Below are 19,232 nucleotides of genomic sequence, written 5' to 3' on the forward strand. Positions count from 1 at the left end.
TAACGTTCGTTCTGTGCGAACTGCGCGCTAAAGGCACCCTGAATTGAAGCGTCAGCTTCTTGGCCGCTGCGAGAAACTGGGTCTTCGGCCATACGAAGATACACCACGGAGGACGGCTGCAAGCAACGAAGACGGCGCACCGCCTGAGCCTTCCAAGCCTTCGGCGCGCTCGGTCGGAAAAGCGTTAGGACCGCCCCGTCTCTGTCGCGGGCGTTCGGTGCGCCCGGTGCGAACCTCGAAGGCCTCAGGAGCGAAGGGATGTGAACATACCTGGGCATGTTTGTCGCTACACGAAGGCCCGATTACGTCCAACCAAATAGCATTCAGCTTGTCATCTTTCGGAGCGACATGGCTGCTGGAAGACTTGCTATCGCCATCACTAATCTGGCAGCACTTTACAGAGCAACGGCGGCGTTTTACAGGAGCTGACATCTCCACAAAGTCGGCATTTGCACGCACGAGCAAAAAAAAAAAGCATGCTGAGAAAACAAAGAAAATGCGCTACGAAAGCAAAGAGAACACGCCAAGAAAACGAAAGTAACAAACCGCGCTATGAAAGCTAAAACCTTGCGTCGCATCCTATCACTAACACCTGCGAAAGCTGCTAAACACATACTACTTCACTTCAGCAAGCCTCACTCAAGCGCCTGCGTCAACAGGAAACACTGATCTCTTATGCGATACGACTAGTCGAGGTAGGTTAGACAGGCGGGATCAGAGACAGCGCCGGCCATGCTTTTGCTTGTTATGGTATGAATCCAAATGGAAGTGCCCTTCTTGTAAACCTTTTGTAAAGAATAATAATAACTCTCATTACATGGGTTAATTTTTAAACGTAAAAATATGCTGCTCAAAAGAAAATTACAACATACCACAAATGTTTAACAACCAATATCTCAGCTGTCAATCAATCGCTTAGCCAATGAGAAGAGTTTCTATCGCACGTCCCTCCGTGACGTATAACAGCCACTCCCTGACGTTTGATACCAACTTTTAGCGCGCGATTTAAAGCGGACGGATTAACCGCAAGCTAAGTTAGTCTCGCGCAATAGATATTGCCTTAAAAATTGATTTTTTTCGCGGAAACATTGTTGTGCGACATGCTTGTCCCAATTAGACTGTTTAAAAACACTTTCTTCTTTGCAGTTACCGTTTAAGTCCAGATAAAAAGTAATCGTAAACCTGAACGTCACATTATTGCTCTCTGTGCAAGTAAGGTATACGGCAAGGGGGACAAAATAGAGACAGGGCGGAGGGGGGGGGGGGGGGGGGCAATTGTCACGATACTTCGGGTAATTACAAAAAAAAAAAAAATTCAGTCGCTTCTAATTACAAAAAAAAGACGTATGGTTCCAATTAAAAACTTGCTCGGTGTCATCGACTAAGGTGACGAAAACATAGCACGTTAATCAAATTAGAATAAAAGAAAATCGAGCAGCTCAAACTCACCCTGCAACGAACAGGACTACGCTGTTCTGGATTACTTCGTCAGATGATAATTTCCGGCCCCTATAAAGACCTGTCAAATTAAGGAAACGTAAAGCAACTATCGCTTTGTGTTTTTTTTTCTTATGTAGTTTTATAGCGAGCACGTAATTATGACCGAAAGCAATCACCCAGCAAGAAAAATGCATGACCGCTTAAGGCCGGTTCCGACAATTGTGCCCGACTCCTCCCGCACGAGAGGTACGCTCCGAGGATATACCGCGTCCGGCTTAAAATGGAAAAAAAAACTGGATAAGAACTATTATGGCAACAGGTACTGTAGTATATCTTTTTTTATTACCAAATTACCAATTACCAAATTCAGTGGCAGCACGTGCACAGCGAGTTACCAGGCGACGACGGGGAGAGAGTGGGCAAAGGATATGTGATCGGAGGTGAAAGGGACCGGTATAGAACAATGACATTCGTGCTGCCGAGACAAGGAGACCATCGAGCACGTTTTATATCAGCCAAATTTGAACGCACCAGGCAGGGCTCCCCACAGATCAGTTGAAACAAGCACTGGGCTTCGGAGACGCCAGCGACGCAAATGAAAGAGAGAGGGAGCGACAACTGACGGAACCCACGAAGCGCTGCCTGGTTTATGTGGGACAAACTTTGCCGCACCTCCGATTCTGTTGAACTCTGAACAACGATGCTCTGAACTGCAGTGACCACAAAAACACCAGAAATGAACATTTTATTTTAGTTTTACTACGCTACCATAGGCACTCCCCGGAGTGCCCGCCCTGTTTTAAATGGGTTTTGGTTTGACGAACTGCCGGACTGACTGACTGTGACCCGAGCGAGTCAAGCCAAGACAATATGGCGCTGATCGAACATCGAAGTGGTTCTTGGTCTTGGAGTGGTCGTATTGCGAGACTGTATCTTCGATAGCCTGTGTATTTCCGTTTCTAGTATTCTCAATGCGAAAGCATTAACTGTCCCATGGAGCGAGCCGACATCATCAGCTTAGAAGCAGCGCCTAACGGCGCCTTAAATCTTTTCTCTAAGTGAAGTCAGCTCCCAGCTAAGAAACCAGGCGAAAAGCCTAGACAACTGCACCTAGTTCCCCCGATCCTAAAGGAGCGGAGTACAGCTGATAGGTTTCCGCTTTGGTCCCATTGGCTGGCGCGGATCGACGAGGCTCCCATTGGCCACTGCGTGTCGGTTTCAACGACCGCCACCCCATGGCGCTGCGTGTCCGCTAGGCAGCGGATCCACCACTCCACGCCCAAGGCCAGCGCGCCGAGGACAGTGCGCGCGCTCGACCGTCGTCGCAAGTGCACCGCAGACAAAAGAAGGGAGCGGGAGAGCGGCGTGCATGCTTTCGAATTCACAACTCATAAGAACTGCCTTGGTGTACCTCGAGCCTTTTTTTATCTTTTTTTGCATGTTAACCGTGTCATTGTAACGACCTGGCTACCTCCTAAACACTTTGAAATCACATATGTGACGCTCCTTAGAAAGCGACCGCCATGTTAGAAAACAATTTCGGTGCAACTCCTGGGGGGCTATGTTCGACAAATGTTTCAGTTCTCCTAAAAAGAAACGGAAGTGACGGAAATGAAATATCGTGTCTGATTGGCTAGAGGCCCAAATGACGAAAGTTCCCTATTACTAAACACTGAACACTCCCAAACTACGCACATAATTTTTTAATAAATATTTATCCATTATTTCTTTTCCTGGTCTTCAAATAGTTCCGACAATGTTATCAGAAACTATTTATCATAGATCGGCAATACTGCAAGATCTTCAGTATAAAATAAACACGAGGGTTGGAAGTGTTCCAGGCCTTCCCGATGGATGGCGCCAGTGTGCCGAGGGTTACAAGAAATCACAACTCCCCGCTGGGCACACTCCTCGTAGTCAAACGTAAATGTGTAAACCTGCCTTAATGGTGTAATAAAACAAATGAGACCTCGCCCCGTCTACCTTTCACGATTCCGTTGGTTGTTTTATCCGAGGATGTCTGCTTTGCCTCCTCCTCAAATTCAGCATCGATGAGATTTTGGAGAATGTCATTCCTTCGTAGCTATAAGGTGTTGTAGAGAAAAATAACTGAAATTAGGTTGAACAATCACTTCAATTTATCATCAGCTTTCACGAAATAAATTTCTTGCAAAGATGATCATCTTCCCGATATTCGTAGACACTATATGATGCTATTAAGCAGGCGAACCAACCTCTGGATTTTTGCTGCGAAGCTCTATAATTTTTGCCGTTTCTTCGGCGGACTTGAGATACGAGAAGGTTCCAAAAATCCGGTTCAACCAAAAGATCGGAGCAGCCAGAACGCCGAGTGACGTTGTGCTTTCTGGAATGTTGAAGGCCCCCCCAAGTCACAAATTTCATCTTAAAAATTCTCCTTTGAAATGACAGGGCGCAATTATGACTGCGTTATCCAGCCCCCTTATATCACATCTCTTGTCGAGACGCTAAAATATACATGTGCTTCTGAAAGATGATAACTGAATGTTGGAAGATACATGAAGAGAAGGAGAGAGAAAAAGACAAATACAAGTACACAAATAATGATAAGAATAAGAACGAATTCAAATAAGAACGTATCTCTGAACTATCTTCAGTAAATGGGGGCTAGTCCAGCAGTGTGTTTCTCATTTTCTCTCTCTTTCTTTCTCTCTCTCTCTCTCTCTCTGTATATTCCTGCATTTAGCTGAATCTTTGAACAGCATGAATCAGTAACTAGCTCAGCTATAAGTGGTCACATTATAAATCTACGCTAATATCATCACATTATGAAGGGGCCATGAAACTAGTTTTCTACTTTTGCTAAATATTACTCAGAGCCACTTCATTACGTTAATAACCGAATAAACTTGCCTTAGTTTTTCCTTTCTAACCAATGGCAGTCGGCCAATAAATTCGAGATATACGAGCATTGTTCATCCCCTCAACCCGGAGCCAGAACAAGCGGCCATGTGGCCTGCATGGTGCCAATCCCCTGCCGCATAACGATAATCATAGCCACGAGCTGGGGTCGACAATGTAGAAAACGCGTACTGAGCCCCAAACATTGTTATAATGCGCGACAACTTTTCTTGGCAATGCAGTGCAAGGTACAGGCCCGCGTCCCCTCTCCCATTTTGAGTGCGTGCGTGCTCTCCTCCTCTCCCCGGAAATGGAGGAGGAGGAGAGCCTGCGTACACTGAAAATGGGAGAGGGGACGCGGGCCTGTACCTTCCACTTCATTGCCAAGAAAAGTTGTCGCGCAGTATAGAGTTCGGCTATTCTCATTACCGTATTTGTTGGACACGAGCCACTACCCGATTGTTCGCCGAGGCATTGATTGTCACGAGCCGAAGTCGAGTGCTCACACAGTTCTTGTGCCCAATCCATGAGCCGTGCTCGACTTTCGTCAGGCAGGTGGTTTCGATCCCATAATTACGTCATCAAGCTTTTCGAAAGCAAAACTGAAAGAAATAGTCCCATTTTACCCTTGCAATTTCACCGCGACCAAGAAGCTTATGAATCAATGGCGGTCCATGCGGACAACCCATTAACGGCCATTCCAGTCTCGCCCACACTTGGGTGAGACTGGGACCAGTACGCTTCTGTGATGTCATGAACATTCCAACCCGAAATTGTTTCATGACCCCTTTAAATCTATAACGACTGTGAGTAACAGATTAGCGCGTATCTCTACAGTTCTTTTTTTTTTTTTTTTACAATATTGACGACTGTTGTCTTTCATGCAAACGCTTCCTTTTTAACTTCTCCTTAGGATAGCTACTGTGTTGTTTCAGGGGAATCACAATTCATTAAATTTGGCGATTTAAAACAACCAGGAAACATTAAAAAAATTATTGAGTTTCAAAAATCACGTGTGATGTTTTGAAACATTTGTTATGATTTAAAGCCTCTCGATTTAAAGCATTACGATTCAAAGCCTCTTAAATCCGATGTGCCTATACTTTATTTCACCAGAACTCAAAACGAAGTCGGCCTTAAGGACTGTTTATACTCCAACGTCAACGAACGCAACGCGCGCCAGCGCAAAACGACGTACGTCCGGTACTACGTCGCGCCAAATCGCCGGCGCGAGCTCCTGAATCACAACTGAGTTCAGCGAGGTCTAGAGTGCCCCGATGAACTGCTCCATTTTGCGCATGCGCGTCTCCGTGGAAACCCCGTCGTCTCGCGCGGCGTATTTCCGTTTCCTTCGACCCTAATCTGGACATTTGGCGAAAAAGTCGGTTTGCCGGTACCAATCATGGCATCGGTCGGTGTGGTCCGTCGTGTCGTGTGGTCATGCTTCGAAGCAGCGAGTCGGGGCAGTGGTTAGCAGTTCGAAAGCAAGAAACTTGCGGAGATAACAATTGAAAACCAGCATTTATATTCTGAGAGTGGTAACACCAATGTCGACAGAAAGAACCAAAAAAATTAGAATATCGGGCCCGTCGAAGCTTACCGCTCGGTATATATAGTTCTGCGGAGTCGTGCCAAGCAACTCCGGGTAATCCGCCGGGATACTTAGATCACTCTATATTCCACAGCGACCTGTTTCTGGCACAAGTGTGCTATCATCATAGCTATAACCTTTCGTGTTGACTTAAGAAAGTTACAGCGAAGACCGCGTACGATGACTAATTACGCGATGTAGGTGTTCGAAATTGTAGCGCAAAGTTACGAAACAACACAGGGTTCAGTCCCAGTTTCCACGAGTGCCGCTGCTACCATTTAGAAGCTGAGACACCCCGGTTGAAAACTTCGGGCTGGTTCAATACTTCAGATATTTGATTGGGTTCGTCTTTCATGTAACTTGGACGGCGCTTGTTGTGTCGATTGGGTAGGGCTGCTGGTGCGTACGACTAGCACATGATCATGTGTAGCAGACATATTACGTCATCCTTAATTATATTTAACTCTACCATTCTCGCGTCATCGATCTTCCAGCTTTTACCACGGCACAACGTGCACGTGCAATCGGTTCGTTAGGCCTACCAAGCTTCTCGAGGGGCCCCCATCCTCGGAGCAGTCCACGTCCATGCACAAGCTCGCCCAGTCGAGCGCACAAACTTTAAATATGCGCACCAACACGGCAACGCGAGAACTGCACAGGACACACGGCAGGAGCGGCAGGTTCAGATCGCAGAGATCATCATCCCACTCTAACTGACCCCGACTTTCCGATTCCCGAATGAAGCGCTCGCGAGAGGGCTTCTGGGAAAGTCACCGTCGTCAGTTTCCGCTCGTCGACGACACGAATGAAACGTGCACTTTTCCGTCGTGAGCTACGCCGCTTGGCTACGCTGCGCTACGTCGCGCTGCGCGTGACGATGCAGTATAGAAGTTAGTTCGCAACCAGCGTCGGCCAACGGGATCGGGCTCGTGCGCTCGTCGACGCTACAGCGGAGTATGAACAGCCCTTTACAGACCAATCAAGAGAATCAAGCAACGCCGAGAAAGCCGCGTCACAGCGCTTATTGCCTTTCATGGCGCATTCAGCGGTGCTATCAGCGCTGTTTTGTTTTTTTTTTTGTTTTTTTTTACACTTTTTTTGGATTTAGTGCTTAAACTACAGTGCATGCACTACGCTTGATTGGGCCCATCTTAATATGTTCGTTCGTATTTGTGTCTTGCGCTGAAACCAAGTAGAGACGTTTGGACTCGATAGGGAAAATATTTTCTACAAACCTTTATAAGAGATTAAACTAAGTTGAAAAAAAGCAACAAATTATCCTTTTTATTACAACTTTTTTCGTGAAATAAAGCATGCGAGAGTTAAATACCTTTATCACGGCCACTCTTCTTTTTCGAAGAGAACATTCGGGCAACTATATTTCCAAATCACGTGTCACGAGATTAGAGTAAGCCATCCACAAATCGTCTATGCAGAGCGCAAGTTGGTCTGCGTCACGCGCAAGGGTTGTGGTGACGTGAAAACTCCGAGCTCTTATTAGCTCTGATTGGAATGATAAGTGGATAGACCTCAAGGCAGCTATCATTGTGGTCAACCCACTATATCTCCAATCGGAACCAGTCTGAGCTCGACGTTCTAATGTCACCGCAACTCCAGCACAAGAAGTATGCACGTACCGCCAACTTTTAGCAGACGATATAGGGACGAACTTGCGCTCCATATAGACCATTCCATTTAGCGCTCTCTGGGCGGCACCATTTTGTTCGACCGCAGCGCCCTCTCCACACGTCTGGGAAGTTCAGCGGGTTCGGCGGGGTAAACGAGAGAGGGGGCACGCGCCCGACTCCGCTAGCAGACGACAAACCGGGAGGTTGCCGTTCTCCATCTTTGGGCTGTATCGGCGGGCAGTACGGAACATCGAACTCTCGCTCCTGGCTGCCGTTGTGAAGTGGTTCGCATTCTTAGAATAGTTGTGGCTACTCCAAAATCAGCCTATAGCTCTCTGTTGCTCTCTTTCGCTAAATGATCAACTAGCTTACTAGCATATCCTTTTTCCGTTACTTAAATAGCAGTTGAGTCAGCCGGCAGTACTACCCTCAACTACTGCGTGTATTGCGGCAGGAGAGCACGTTTTATTTATTATTTCAGACTTCCACTCATGGTCGCTAAAGGCCTACACCAGTACGAACTTTGTATAGTAAAAAAGGTACAGCAACCGGATTTACTTTTTGCCAAAGAGACCGGCCAATCTGACACATTTTTCCCTATTTTTGTTTTTTATTTGCACGCAGGTAACAGCGCAGTTGGACCCTGTGAGTCTTTTTATCTAGCATAGTATTACGCGACAACTGGCATACCAAAATCTGCGCATCTGCACTTGAAAGTTCCAAAATGACGCGATTTTAAACAGAGTTTGCACGCCAGCCAGACGCTAGCTACCGCCCACTCGGCGGAGCAGACGACGTAGGGGTGAGAGGGGGAGTGCACTTTTTTCTCTTTTACCCTCTCTGCTATGACCCTAATGGAACGGTCTATAGTCACTGACAGATTAAGAAACATAGGGTTTGGCGAGTCCCTCGCGTCATTATATCGCCGCAGAGCCAATGCGGAGGGCAAGTTCGTCTGCTTCTTGCGCAGGGGGTAGCGGTGACGTCAGAACGCCGAGCCCTGATTGGCTGATCGCGACCCCCTATCTGAGCGTCGTCTGCTCCTTTGCAACGTCGTTTGCTTGCAACGTCGTCTGCGTCTGTCTTACCTTTCCTACGACTTTCGGAAGTGCACAGGCCAGGTTCACGAAACGATCTTACGCCAAAAATGTGCGTAAGGCACAACTTAAGAACAAATTCTTATTCACAAAACGAAATTTTCGTAAGTTTTGCGCAGGTTACGACGAAATCCTACGACAGCTCCGAAGCTGTCTTACGCACTTCTTACGATTAAATCAGCATGGCCGACAGCGTCGCGGTCGCGACGACCCACGGACGTTTATTTTTCTACGTGCGCTTCTCACGCGTCTCGACTTCAAGCAGCAAGAAAAAAGTAAAAATTGTTTGAAACAGACCACGACGAGCAAGAACGCTGGTTCTACAAACACCCGGGAAAAGCTCCGACGGTCACGATTCCACCGAACACGACCAGGCGAGTACGGCAGTTAGGCCTAGCAGGCACTCCGCGACTCGGCGACCGTCTGCCCACGACCGGCTGGCGTGCTGAATGGAATATGCCCGCGCGACCCTTGTGAACCCTTCCCGTATTATACTTTGATTGCTGACCTCAATTTTAGATTAAGAGGTCAATTTCTTCCTCTTGTTATCTCCTTGTTTCCCGAGGCAGCGGTGACTCACCGGTGAAAAAGCGGTGAATCTCCGACAGACGCAGGAAAGGTAAAGCAGCCATCGGTTTGACTAGCAGACGTAAAGCAGACGGCGTTAACTGCGCTAACCCGCCGACACCGTTAAAGAATGAGGGGTCTCGCCGCACACGAAAGGAGGGAAAAAGTATTTGGGAGGGAACTTGCGGGCACTAACACGCTTACTCTCGGTTCTTAGCAAACAAACCTCGGCGCCTCGGGACACCTCGCCAGTCAGTCCTTTGACTTCCCTCCTTGATGCGCGTATGCTAGTTGTTAGACAAAAACAACGTACCGCTCGAGTTATTTCGTCTGCCCTCTCTGAAAGGCGAAGTCGAGCTCGCTCGTAAAGACCTGCACTTCCGAAAGTCTCAGGAAAGGTAAGACAGACGCAGACGATGTTGCGAGCAGACCAACGTTGCGAGCAGACGACGTTGCAAAGGAGCAGACGACGCTCAGATAGGGGGTCGCGATCAGCCAATCAGGGCTCGGCGTTCTGACGTCACCGCTACTTCCTTTCTCATCCGCAGAAGACGAAAATGAGCCCACTTGCGAGGCGTATTAGGTTGCACTATTAGCCGACAAGAAGGCTGAAGATGGAATCACAAAGCAAAACGCGTGAAAATAATGAGCCATATCCTGAACTTCGTGAGCTATCACATGGTATAGCAATGTGGCGTGTCTATCGGTCTTTGCAAGTACGGACCCTGGGCGCCCCCATCTTGCTGCAGGCGTGTGTAGATCGTCCGACAACCAAGCTATGGTCTATACAATTACGTAGCCTGGAACGCGTCTCTCACTGATGTGTTTATTAGTGTCCTATTCCGCCCATGCGTCAACAGTGGTGCAGAAGTGGCAAGAAATGACATCACAAAAGTCTGAGTGTCATGCTCTCGGATGTCGCGATCCTGGTGCTTTATCGTAGAAGTTCTTGCAAAAAACACGAACGAACGCAAGTGTCGCTGTCGTCACGACGTGTCAACTCCTGGAGGACAAAGCTTCCGGCGACTGTCAAGCAGGAGAGCAACTAGCAGCAGAACAGGCGTCTGCCGCGTCCACCACCGCGGCTGTGACGCCGCCAGGATCGCGGCCAACGACAGCGTGGCTCTTCTATGACGTCATCAGGCGGAAATCGATTGACCACTTTTTTGGATTTGGCAAACACAGCAGTCAAAGACGAGCTCCAGGCACCAAAGTACTAGCACTCGGGTTGGCCATAGCTACAATATAGCCAAGTCGATATCCAAGGCAAGCCCACCAATGTCAATCTGGCGCCCAAACAAAACTTTTTTTTTATGATGACAATGCAATTAATGCAAAGGGACAAACGAGCTGGACAAGAATAACGATAAGAATCCGTGTAGAAGGAGAACAATAGGGACGAAGGACAAACACAGATCTCCAAATATAGCTAGATGACGGTTGTCAGACTATAGCTGTTGAAGCGTAGCTGGTTGCGAATGTTAGCACAACGGCAATCAAGTGGCTGCAACGTTCGAAGCTCAATCGTAAAAAAGGGGGAAAAGGCCAGCTTACGTGCCAACACGTGAAACGGTCCGGTCATAATTTCCCTCAGCGTTCGTTTGGCCGTAACAAAAAATGGGTTGTCCAAGTCTTCCTGAAAACTGGTGTCGAATCCGAACGCCGCCCGACCAATGTAGTCCATCGTGAGACCCTGCATTGTCTCCAGCACGTTTATCTCTTTGCCCTGGTCGGCTTTCTTGCTGAGTAGACCCATGAACACGTCGCTAACTTCAGCGATGTGATCCAACATCTGAACAAACGAAGGCGAAAATAGTCAGTCGTTTCTTTTTATTTTCGAATTGTGTATCATTATGGTGTTTATCTTTATAATCTTGAATCGCATTGTTCTCCTATGCTCACTGAGAGCACGAGAAACACAGGGTATGGCCTACCTAGGGAGCCTTCAAGTGCGCATTGCTAGGGTGATGCCACCCTTTGTAATACTACTCGCCGACAAACCAGCAGCCATTTTGGTCCTCGGCGATAATCCATGGGGCTTATAACCCTCCCGGAAACAAGCACCTTATCTCAAGTTCGGAGCAGCGTTGTGGAACCCACGGAGGGAGGATTAGCATTTCCCCCCTCGGATGGGAGGACCGATGGACACAAAGGTCACTTTCCGGCGCACGGGGAAACAATGAGAGGAACGAAAAGGCGGTGGGAGAGGGTGTGGAAAAGGGAAACAGGCAGTTGGCATCCCTCTGTGCGAAGCGCACATGAAGGCACCCTAGGCCTACCATGTTAACTCTTCTTGCGTTGTGATTTGTTCTTTGGCATTCTTAGAAGATAATGCTGCAACCTCATTGGCAACTGAGCGATGATAAGAAGCTTAAGACTCTCCATGCCATGTGCTTCATAAGCTGCTAAAGATTGTGCTTTTATGCTCAAGTTAAAATCCCTCTATTCTGAGAAAAGTGGCTTCAATCATTGTTGTGTAAATGCTCGAGACCCTTGCCGCGCGCTACTTCTGAGAAGAACATGGCGTCTTGAACCTAGCTCTGTGCTACAGTGTTCTGTTCTCAGTGCTGCGCTGTGTCGCCATGCTCTTCCCAAGGGCTGCACGTTGCACGTTCGTCGTGCATCGACGCACCTAACGCTATTTTAAAAAAAAGGGGGGGGGGGGGGGGCGCTTTAGCCCAAGTGCCACTAATGCGATAAACAGAAATAAACGACAGGGACAAGCTACAAACATATGCAGCATGCTCGCGATGGTACCTCTCGCAGGCGTTTCGTCGTTCGGTGCTCGTGAAGTAAGCCCGAGTGACTGTAAGCCTGCCAGAGATACCCTCATGTGCATTATGCTCGTGTTTGAGCATAGCCTCCTTTATTCTACAAAGCCTGTCAAATCAAGAAAAACACTGGTTTGAGGCTTGTCGCTGTCGTTTGTTTCTGTTTGTCGCTCTCATGGGACTCGGGCATCAGGAGCACAATCTTGGTCTTCTGCACTTTGTACTATCAAAACGATTAAATCACGCAAGTCTTCCCAACGCATTTTTCCCTGTGTATTTTCAAAGAAACATATTTTCTTCTAAAACAAAGTTTTTTTTATATATTTGAGGTGTGCAAACGTTTTACTAAAGTTAATCATAGCTTTTACAGTGCTTAGAAAATTCTTACGACAAAGTGGCTCTCTGAGATTAAATTAAAGACGACAATGTCCTATTTAATCCACGGCAGTATTCACACGCCCCTATTTGTAACAATTTTTTCCCCTTTTTGGCTGTTAAAGAACCGCTGAAAATATGTTTATAATGAAAAAACAGACACTGCGCTGACGCTCTATTTTTTTTTTTTTTTCGTTTGAATCTGCAAGTGTCCTGACCTTTATCTTTTGAATAGACATTTGTTACGCGGTGCGTTTTGTGTCTTATTCCAAGGCTTTAGCCAAAAACTTCATGTCTCACGTCACTTGATGTACTCTTTCAGAAATAACGACACGCATCATGAAGAACATTTTGCACAGATAAATCAGTATCCTTTAGTTCATTCTGCTGCAGCGTTCTGTCATTCGTTTCTAAATACGCTGAAAGAGTCGGCAAATCAAAGCGCCTCGGTACTTGTAAGAAGCGTAAAGTGCAGGGTTTTTTTTTCTGTCAGCTTTTGTCGGGCCTAAATTTTATGGTCTGCTTTTTTTTATGCACACTGGAGCAAAAGAGGTGTAAAGAAGTGAGTCAGGGAAGGGACGCTGTCATTCTTTAGCTCTTCCTTGAGTTCTTCGTTTTGTGTTCAGCTCTTTGCTTACGAAATGTATCCGGTCCGGCGCTCACTGTCATGGATCCCTGTCCTATGCCGAAACCGGATGAACCCTGAGAGCGCAGCTTAAGCTCTATAACATCATCGTACGGTAATTAATTTCGTACGCCAACTGCATTGTTTCTACCACGTTAGAAGAATAGAGATAGTGTCTGACCAAGGCTAGCCAGGGCGATGCGGCAAACGTTTGCTCGGGTTTCGCGCATCTCCTGGTAGGGTCACTGTCCGTTGAGGCACCTGCACGCAGGCGCCGTCACACGTCGCGTGGTCTCGTAAGCTTCCCCACAACTACGGACGGTTTATCGAGTGACTCTCATAAGCCCCTAGACACGAAGCGCCATCTCATAGTGTTTTCCAGAAATGCGAGCGAATCTTTGCAGCACTTGTGTCTCTTGGCGACGCGTTGTCATTCAGACACCCCTGTCTCTTTTTTTACCGTCGTTCAATTTTTTTTTTAAAGGCGCATTGAAGGTATCCCAACACTTCTATGAACGAACCCTGGTAGCACGACTCTTTGGGTTAATTTTTTCTATCTAGGAATTCGGGGTTTTAACGCCCGTTCACACAGTTGTGACCTTAGGGACGTGTGCCTTGAAATTTCTTAAAATTTCTTACAAGAAAACACAGTGGCGCCTTCCGTCGGCTAATCGTGGAATACATGGCTATTCTGTATATGCCCTTAAATTTTTTCGCGCGTCATTTTTTTTTAGAGGGGGGGGGGGGTTCGCAACATTATTGTCAATCTTACAAACGACCATTTCTAACAAGTAGAAGGTATATTTGACCTCGCCAACACCGGAAAAACCCTTCGCTCTAGAGGAATGCATTTCCGCGCTAAGCGCATAGATTGCTCCGGCGTGCCATTATGTTTTCTCGTCGTAAGAAATTTTTAGAGATTTTATAGCACTTGGTCCGAAGGAGTCGCATGTGAGTGAACGGGGCTCAAAAATTCTTGAAGCAGCCAATTAATGTAGAGCCAAACTTGACATTCTTCTCCATACAAGTGCAGAACTTATGCTGTCTTATAAAATCTTTGAACCTAAATCGCCAAAAGAAATTTCAAAGTTAGGCTTCACTTCTGGCTGTCCTGTTTTTATATGAAAACATTTCCTAAATGTCCAAATAAGTTCCTGATTTAGGCTTCGCCACTACTTATTTGTTTTATACGTGCCTTCTTTGGCTCAAAATTGGCATTTTACAAATTATGTGAAGAGCCAAAAAAAATCCGTAGGAACGCCAAAGAAAAAGTACTCTGGCGCTAACTAAGGCCTTGGAGCAGGCCAGACTTGTACGTAGTTCAACTAATCTGCTCAAGTTACTGTAGTTTAACTACTTTTCTGAGTAGTTTAGTAACTTTCAATTGTATTTTTATTTCGGTAATTAGTAGTTTACTTTAATTACTTTTTTTGAGTAACTTCTACTCAAGTTACAAATTACTTTCGAATTTTAGTGGTTATTTTGCTTGTCAACAAACATTTCTGCAAACGGAAATAAGATGGAAGATCAGCTAATATTTGCAAAGAGGGGGAAGCCTGTGGCAAAGGAAAGGGGGGGGGGAGATAATAGTTTGGACAGTCCGAAACCCCCCAAACTTTTTCACAAGTCCCCCCCCCCCCTCTCCCCTCTGCAACAACACTGCTACGAGGCGCGGGGAGCGAACTGACACGACGCAAAAGAGGCCGAGTAACTGCGGGATTAGCGCCGAAGACTGGCGTTACTTTGTGTCCCAAAGCTCAAGGGGACTTGACCCATTTGAAGAAAGGGCTGGTCTCCACTTCTCCCCAACGTAGAAACTCTCGCCCACTACAGGAGGTGCACACACTGCATCCTCACTCAAATGAGGCAACAAAATGAAGCACCTGCTTTGAAACTCATCTGGTGCTCCCGCAGTTTGTGCTGAACTCGAAGAATCGGGTGCTAAAGGATAACGCAAAGATTACCTTTTCGCGTTACCTTTCCTCCCAAAACTCAGAATATGCAGGTCTTCCAAGATTCAAAGATCGTTCGAGAAACCTGTAGTAATTCCCCCAACGTTTTTTATAAAACAAATAATGGACAAGCAGTGTTGGGGTGTACTCTATGTACATGGTACTTAAAGTACTACTGCTTAGAAAAATTGCACTTTACTTGAAATAAATTTTCTGAACATGTGCTTGTATTTTTGAGGAAAGTAAAACTCCCGACTTCAATGCACATTCCCAGGATTCGCAAACAAAAAATGACGGTATCGTCGTGTGAAAACGCGCTCTTTCGAGACGTCATCTGGTCATTTCTCTGAGTGAAGTAAGACCGATGGAAATAAGTGCGTTAAAAGTTGAGTCTGTCAAATAGCTCGTCAGTGAGAGTAAAACATCTACTCTGCGGCGACTTCACCTTATACAACATTTGCTGCCATTTCCATAAAAACTGATGCACCTCCGATTACCCCTGGAGCAATGCATACCAGATATAAAATGCACTGTGTAGGGAATGAAAGGGCATCATGAAAGATTGCGTTAAAAGTGCTTGTACTTTACCGTGAAATATATTGTATTTATATACGTCACTTGAAGTACATCGCACCCGGTGTACTTACTACTTTACTTCAAGTACATTGCACCCGATGTACTTACTACTTTACTTGAAGTACATAGCCTCTCATTTACTTTGAACTTTACTTCAAGTACTTTTTAGATGTACTTTACGCAACACCGTAAACAAGCAAACACTGACTAAAAAATCAAGCTCAAACAGTGCTAAACCTCAGAGTACAAATTACACATCAGCAGTACACGATTGACAAAACAAACAAGGAAGTACGAAACAATTAGGCACGCAGAAGCAGAACCATTTCTGTGAAAAAAACAAGCCGATTCATACTTGGCTTGCACAATTTTGCTAACTCATAAACAATATGTACTTTCTTTTTACCATAGAAACATATAAAAGTAACTTCAAAAGTAACTTCAAAGTAATTCGCTACTTTTTTGCGGTAATTAGTAATTTTCTCAATTACTTTCTATTTGAGTAATTTCTACTCTACTCAAATTACTTTTGACGTCAATACTCAGTAACTTAACTTAATTACTTTTTTTGAGTAACTTGTACATGTCTGAGCAGAACCACATTAGGCCTAAGTTAGAGACCTAGGATTGCCAAGCTTGTTGCAAGTCAGGAGTTTCTCTGGAGTGCTACACGGGAAATCACCGAAGACCAAGTCGTTTCCTCCCTTCGTCGTAGATGGTTCAAATGCAGGCACGTAGCCAGGAGGGGGGGGGGGGGGGGCATGGGGCCCGCCCCCCCCCTTCCCCGAAATCTTACATTTTGCTGGTACCTCCTCTCCCCCTCCCCTCATACAGCATTTTGTCATGGGCGGCGGCCCCCCCCCCCCCCCCCCCCTTCCCGAAACAAAATCCTGGCTACGTGCCTGTGCAAATGCATTTACGACCGACTGACGTCACTCTCACCAGCTTGAGCTTGAGTGTTGTGAAACCGGGGCTCACGGAAGAGCGTATGCTTTTCCACCCGGAGCCCCTGGCGTGAATCAAACTTCGGCCGAGGATAGGGTGCATTTGGTCGGTCCTCATAGTTACCTGCGTAAAAAACAAATATTTTTAACTAGCGGCGTCGAGGTAGAGACAGATGATCACCGTACCGAATGAGCCCTCTAGGAGTCCGTTGGATTTTCAAGCCAAAAACAACTCGGTGCTTTATGCCGAAGATACCGGGTGGCTTGAACATGCCGAGGAGCAGATATTTCTTTAAAAGACCCTCAAGTAACACTGGTGGCCGCCATATTTGGAGCTCCACGTCCTGCGTGAATCGTGTGACTTGATCCGAGTTCGTGCCAAGCACGGACGCAGTATTCGTGCACAATTTCATGCTAAAAGTGCGTGCCCAAAACATGGCGGCATCGGAGGAATTACTGGACGCCATCGCAAGGTTAAGAGGACTATTGGGGAGGAGATCGGGGAGTGGCACTCCCTAAAGGCCACCTCGAATAATAACGCTGTGTGGCAAACAAACACTTCGACCGCAGTCATTAGTGCGTTCCCTGCCATAGAAGACGACGGCGCAGGGCTCGTGAAAGATATGTAGCACTATTCTTTTCTCCTAAACGCATGTAGATAAATGTAATCTAGTCCCCTCTTGCGTTCAATGTCATCCTCTTGGAAAGCCAAACAAGAGCATGTGTGGTATTGGCGGATTGTGTGTGGGGGTCTGGATGTCCTGACCCTCTTCTTCAATTCTGCATGTGTCAAATTTAGGGTGGAGAAACGGGAGGGAGAAAGGGGAGGAGAGGTTTGAACATATGATGCGTTGACATCCCCTCTGGAAATACGTGCACGCCGGCCCATCCGCGTCGTGAAGGCCGCGCGCGCTGGGTCGTGCGTTGCGGCGCGGCGTCCCTGTTTTTCGGTATGATTCGCAAAACACGCACATTACTTTTCAGCTACCCAGTCTCTTGCGACCATCATGAACGGCATCGGCGAGAGCAAGCGGTGTCTCGTCGAAGCAGAGGACGTGCTCAAATGCGATCATGTCATCGAGTGCAGCGTAGCACCAGAGCCGACGGCGGACAGTGTCCGGATCGTCGCGTACGTGCTGGAGTCCTCCGCGCTTCATGTACCCGGTTCAACAGCATGCTTCGAGCAATGCGGTACGCAGCAAGTGCGCCCCATATTGCTAAAAAGAAGTATGCAGCGATCGCAGATACGATGCGGCGTGCACTAGGCGAGTGCTGGCGTCGAAGTTGTTTGCCACAGCGATTGTTTGTGGTGATGTGATAATGAAACTGCGCCCTCAATAGTTTGATCTCCTCGTGTTCTGAATTTTATAACATAATGCGTATTATTTTCCTAAGTACTATTAATGAAAATAAACCATACATTTACCCTAAATATTTCTGTTGTCAATTTCGCTAAACTGAAACTTTTAACAAATTTCTAGTCCAAGACAGTGTGGTACTTTCGACATTGCATTTAATAGAAATAACCCGGAGTCCGTATTTGAAAAAAAAATAACGCCAAAGTGACTGGGTCGAAAAAAGGAAAACTGCGTTATTGCATGAACCTTTATTCTAACTCAAGTATTTTAGTTACAAATCATTTGGAGCCAGTGTTGAACACCTCTTAGCTGAATCTAAGACGTGATAGCTTGCTTGCATTTCGATTTTTTTTTTTGAAAAATAAACCAAGGTGTAATTTATTACCCATCATCGATCCAAGTCATCGATATGAAGAGAATTCTAAAGTGTTACCAGGGTTTGAAATTACTACTAGTCATCTCACTTTAACACGGAACCCGGTTGACATAAATGTCCTTCTTTACAGGCTCTTTACTTTCAAGCCGAAAGCATTTGTTAAAAAGGAAAGCCGTGATACCTACACTAATGCTGTCTGCGCAGGTCAGTTATACAGCCAGAGAGTATGTTGGCTAATCGTAACGATCCGACGGCTAATTAACTCAAGTATGTTAATTAACTTTTTGCTAATTATAGAAAATAAACATACTGTCCTAATCAAAAACAGGCTGAGCGTCATTCAAAATCGCTAAATTAGTAAATTTTAAAAAGAGTTGGAGCACGATGGAGCGCTATTATTTCCACCCGCGCAGCAGGAAGAAGGCTACCTTTGCGATAACGCGCCCGCCTGTTTTTTCCATTCATTATTATCTGTTTTTTATTTATTTTTTTCACTTTAGAGTTGTGTTTGTAGCCCCGAGTGCGAACTTTAGCGCACTAATGCGCCCCGCACAAGCTGAACGTCGTTTTAAAAATGACTGATTTAGTGGTTTTTAATGACGCTCGAAAAGTTTCTATTTGGAACCATATATCTGTTTTTATTGATTAAAGAGCTATTTACCACGTTTTAGCTTATTATTCCACTTACCATGACGATTTCCCAACTGTACTGTCTCCTTGACCGCATAACTCACCTGTACAAACCGCATTAGTGTAGGTTTTGTAGGTCTTTTAAACAAGACTGATAAAGGTCGACATAAAATTCGCGCCTTCCACTTATTGCCCGCCTCTTCCTTTGCTATCCCCTCCCCACTTTTTACCTTTCCCCAGATTGGCTCCCCTCGCAGCTTAGGAGAGGGGACCGCGTTTGGAGGATAATCTTCCCTGCAGAAAACCGAGGTTGTACGCCGGTCTTTAAGATTAAAAAGAAGAACTCTTTTTAGACAAAGGTTTCGGCGACCAATTGTGTGAATACACGCATTTTTGACTCGTTGTTATGCATAAATCACACA

At 46.2% G+C, this 19,232-nt stretch overlaps 1 protein-coding gene across 1 annotated transcript in view; it reads right to left on the reverse strand.

Moving 5' to 3' along the window:
• LOC115309338 (cytochrome P450 3A8-like) overlaps positions 1-19,232 on the reverse strand; it is a 40,890-nt gene that overhangs the window by 12,514 nt on the left and 9,144 nt on the right. Inside the window, exons 5-9 of the mRNA XM_040221234.1 lie at positions 16,445-16,570; positions 10,758-10,995; positions 3,675-3,805; positions 3,424-3,523; positions 1,450-1,519 (exon numbers count right to left, since the gene is read on the reverse strand). Of these exons, the coding sequence (XP_040077168.1) occupies positions 1,450-1,519; positions 3,424-3,523; positions 3,675-3,805; positions 10,758-10,995; positions 16,445-16,570 (665 nt within the window). The remainder of the gene's footprint in view (positions 1-1,449; positions 1,520-3,423; positions 3,524-3,674; positions 3,806-10,757; positions 10,996-16,444; positions 16,571-19,232) is intronic.

The sequence above is a fragment of the Ixodes scapularis genome, unplaced genomic scaffold, assembly GCF_016920785.2.
Source record: "Ixodes scapularis isolate PalLabHiFi unplaced genomic scaffold, ASM1692078v2 PGA_scaffold6__148_contigs__length_123643588, whole genome shotgun sequence".
NCBI lineage: Eukaryota > Metazoa > Arthropoda > Arachnida > Ixodida > Ixodidae > Ixodes > Ixodes scapularis.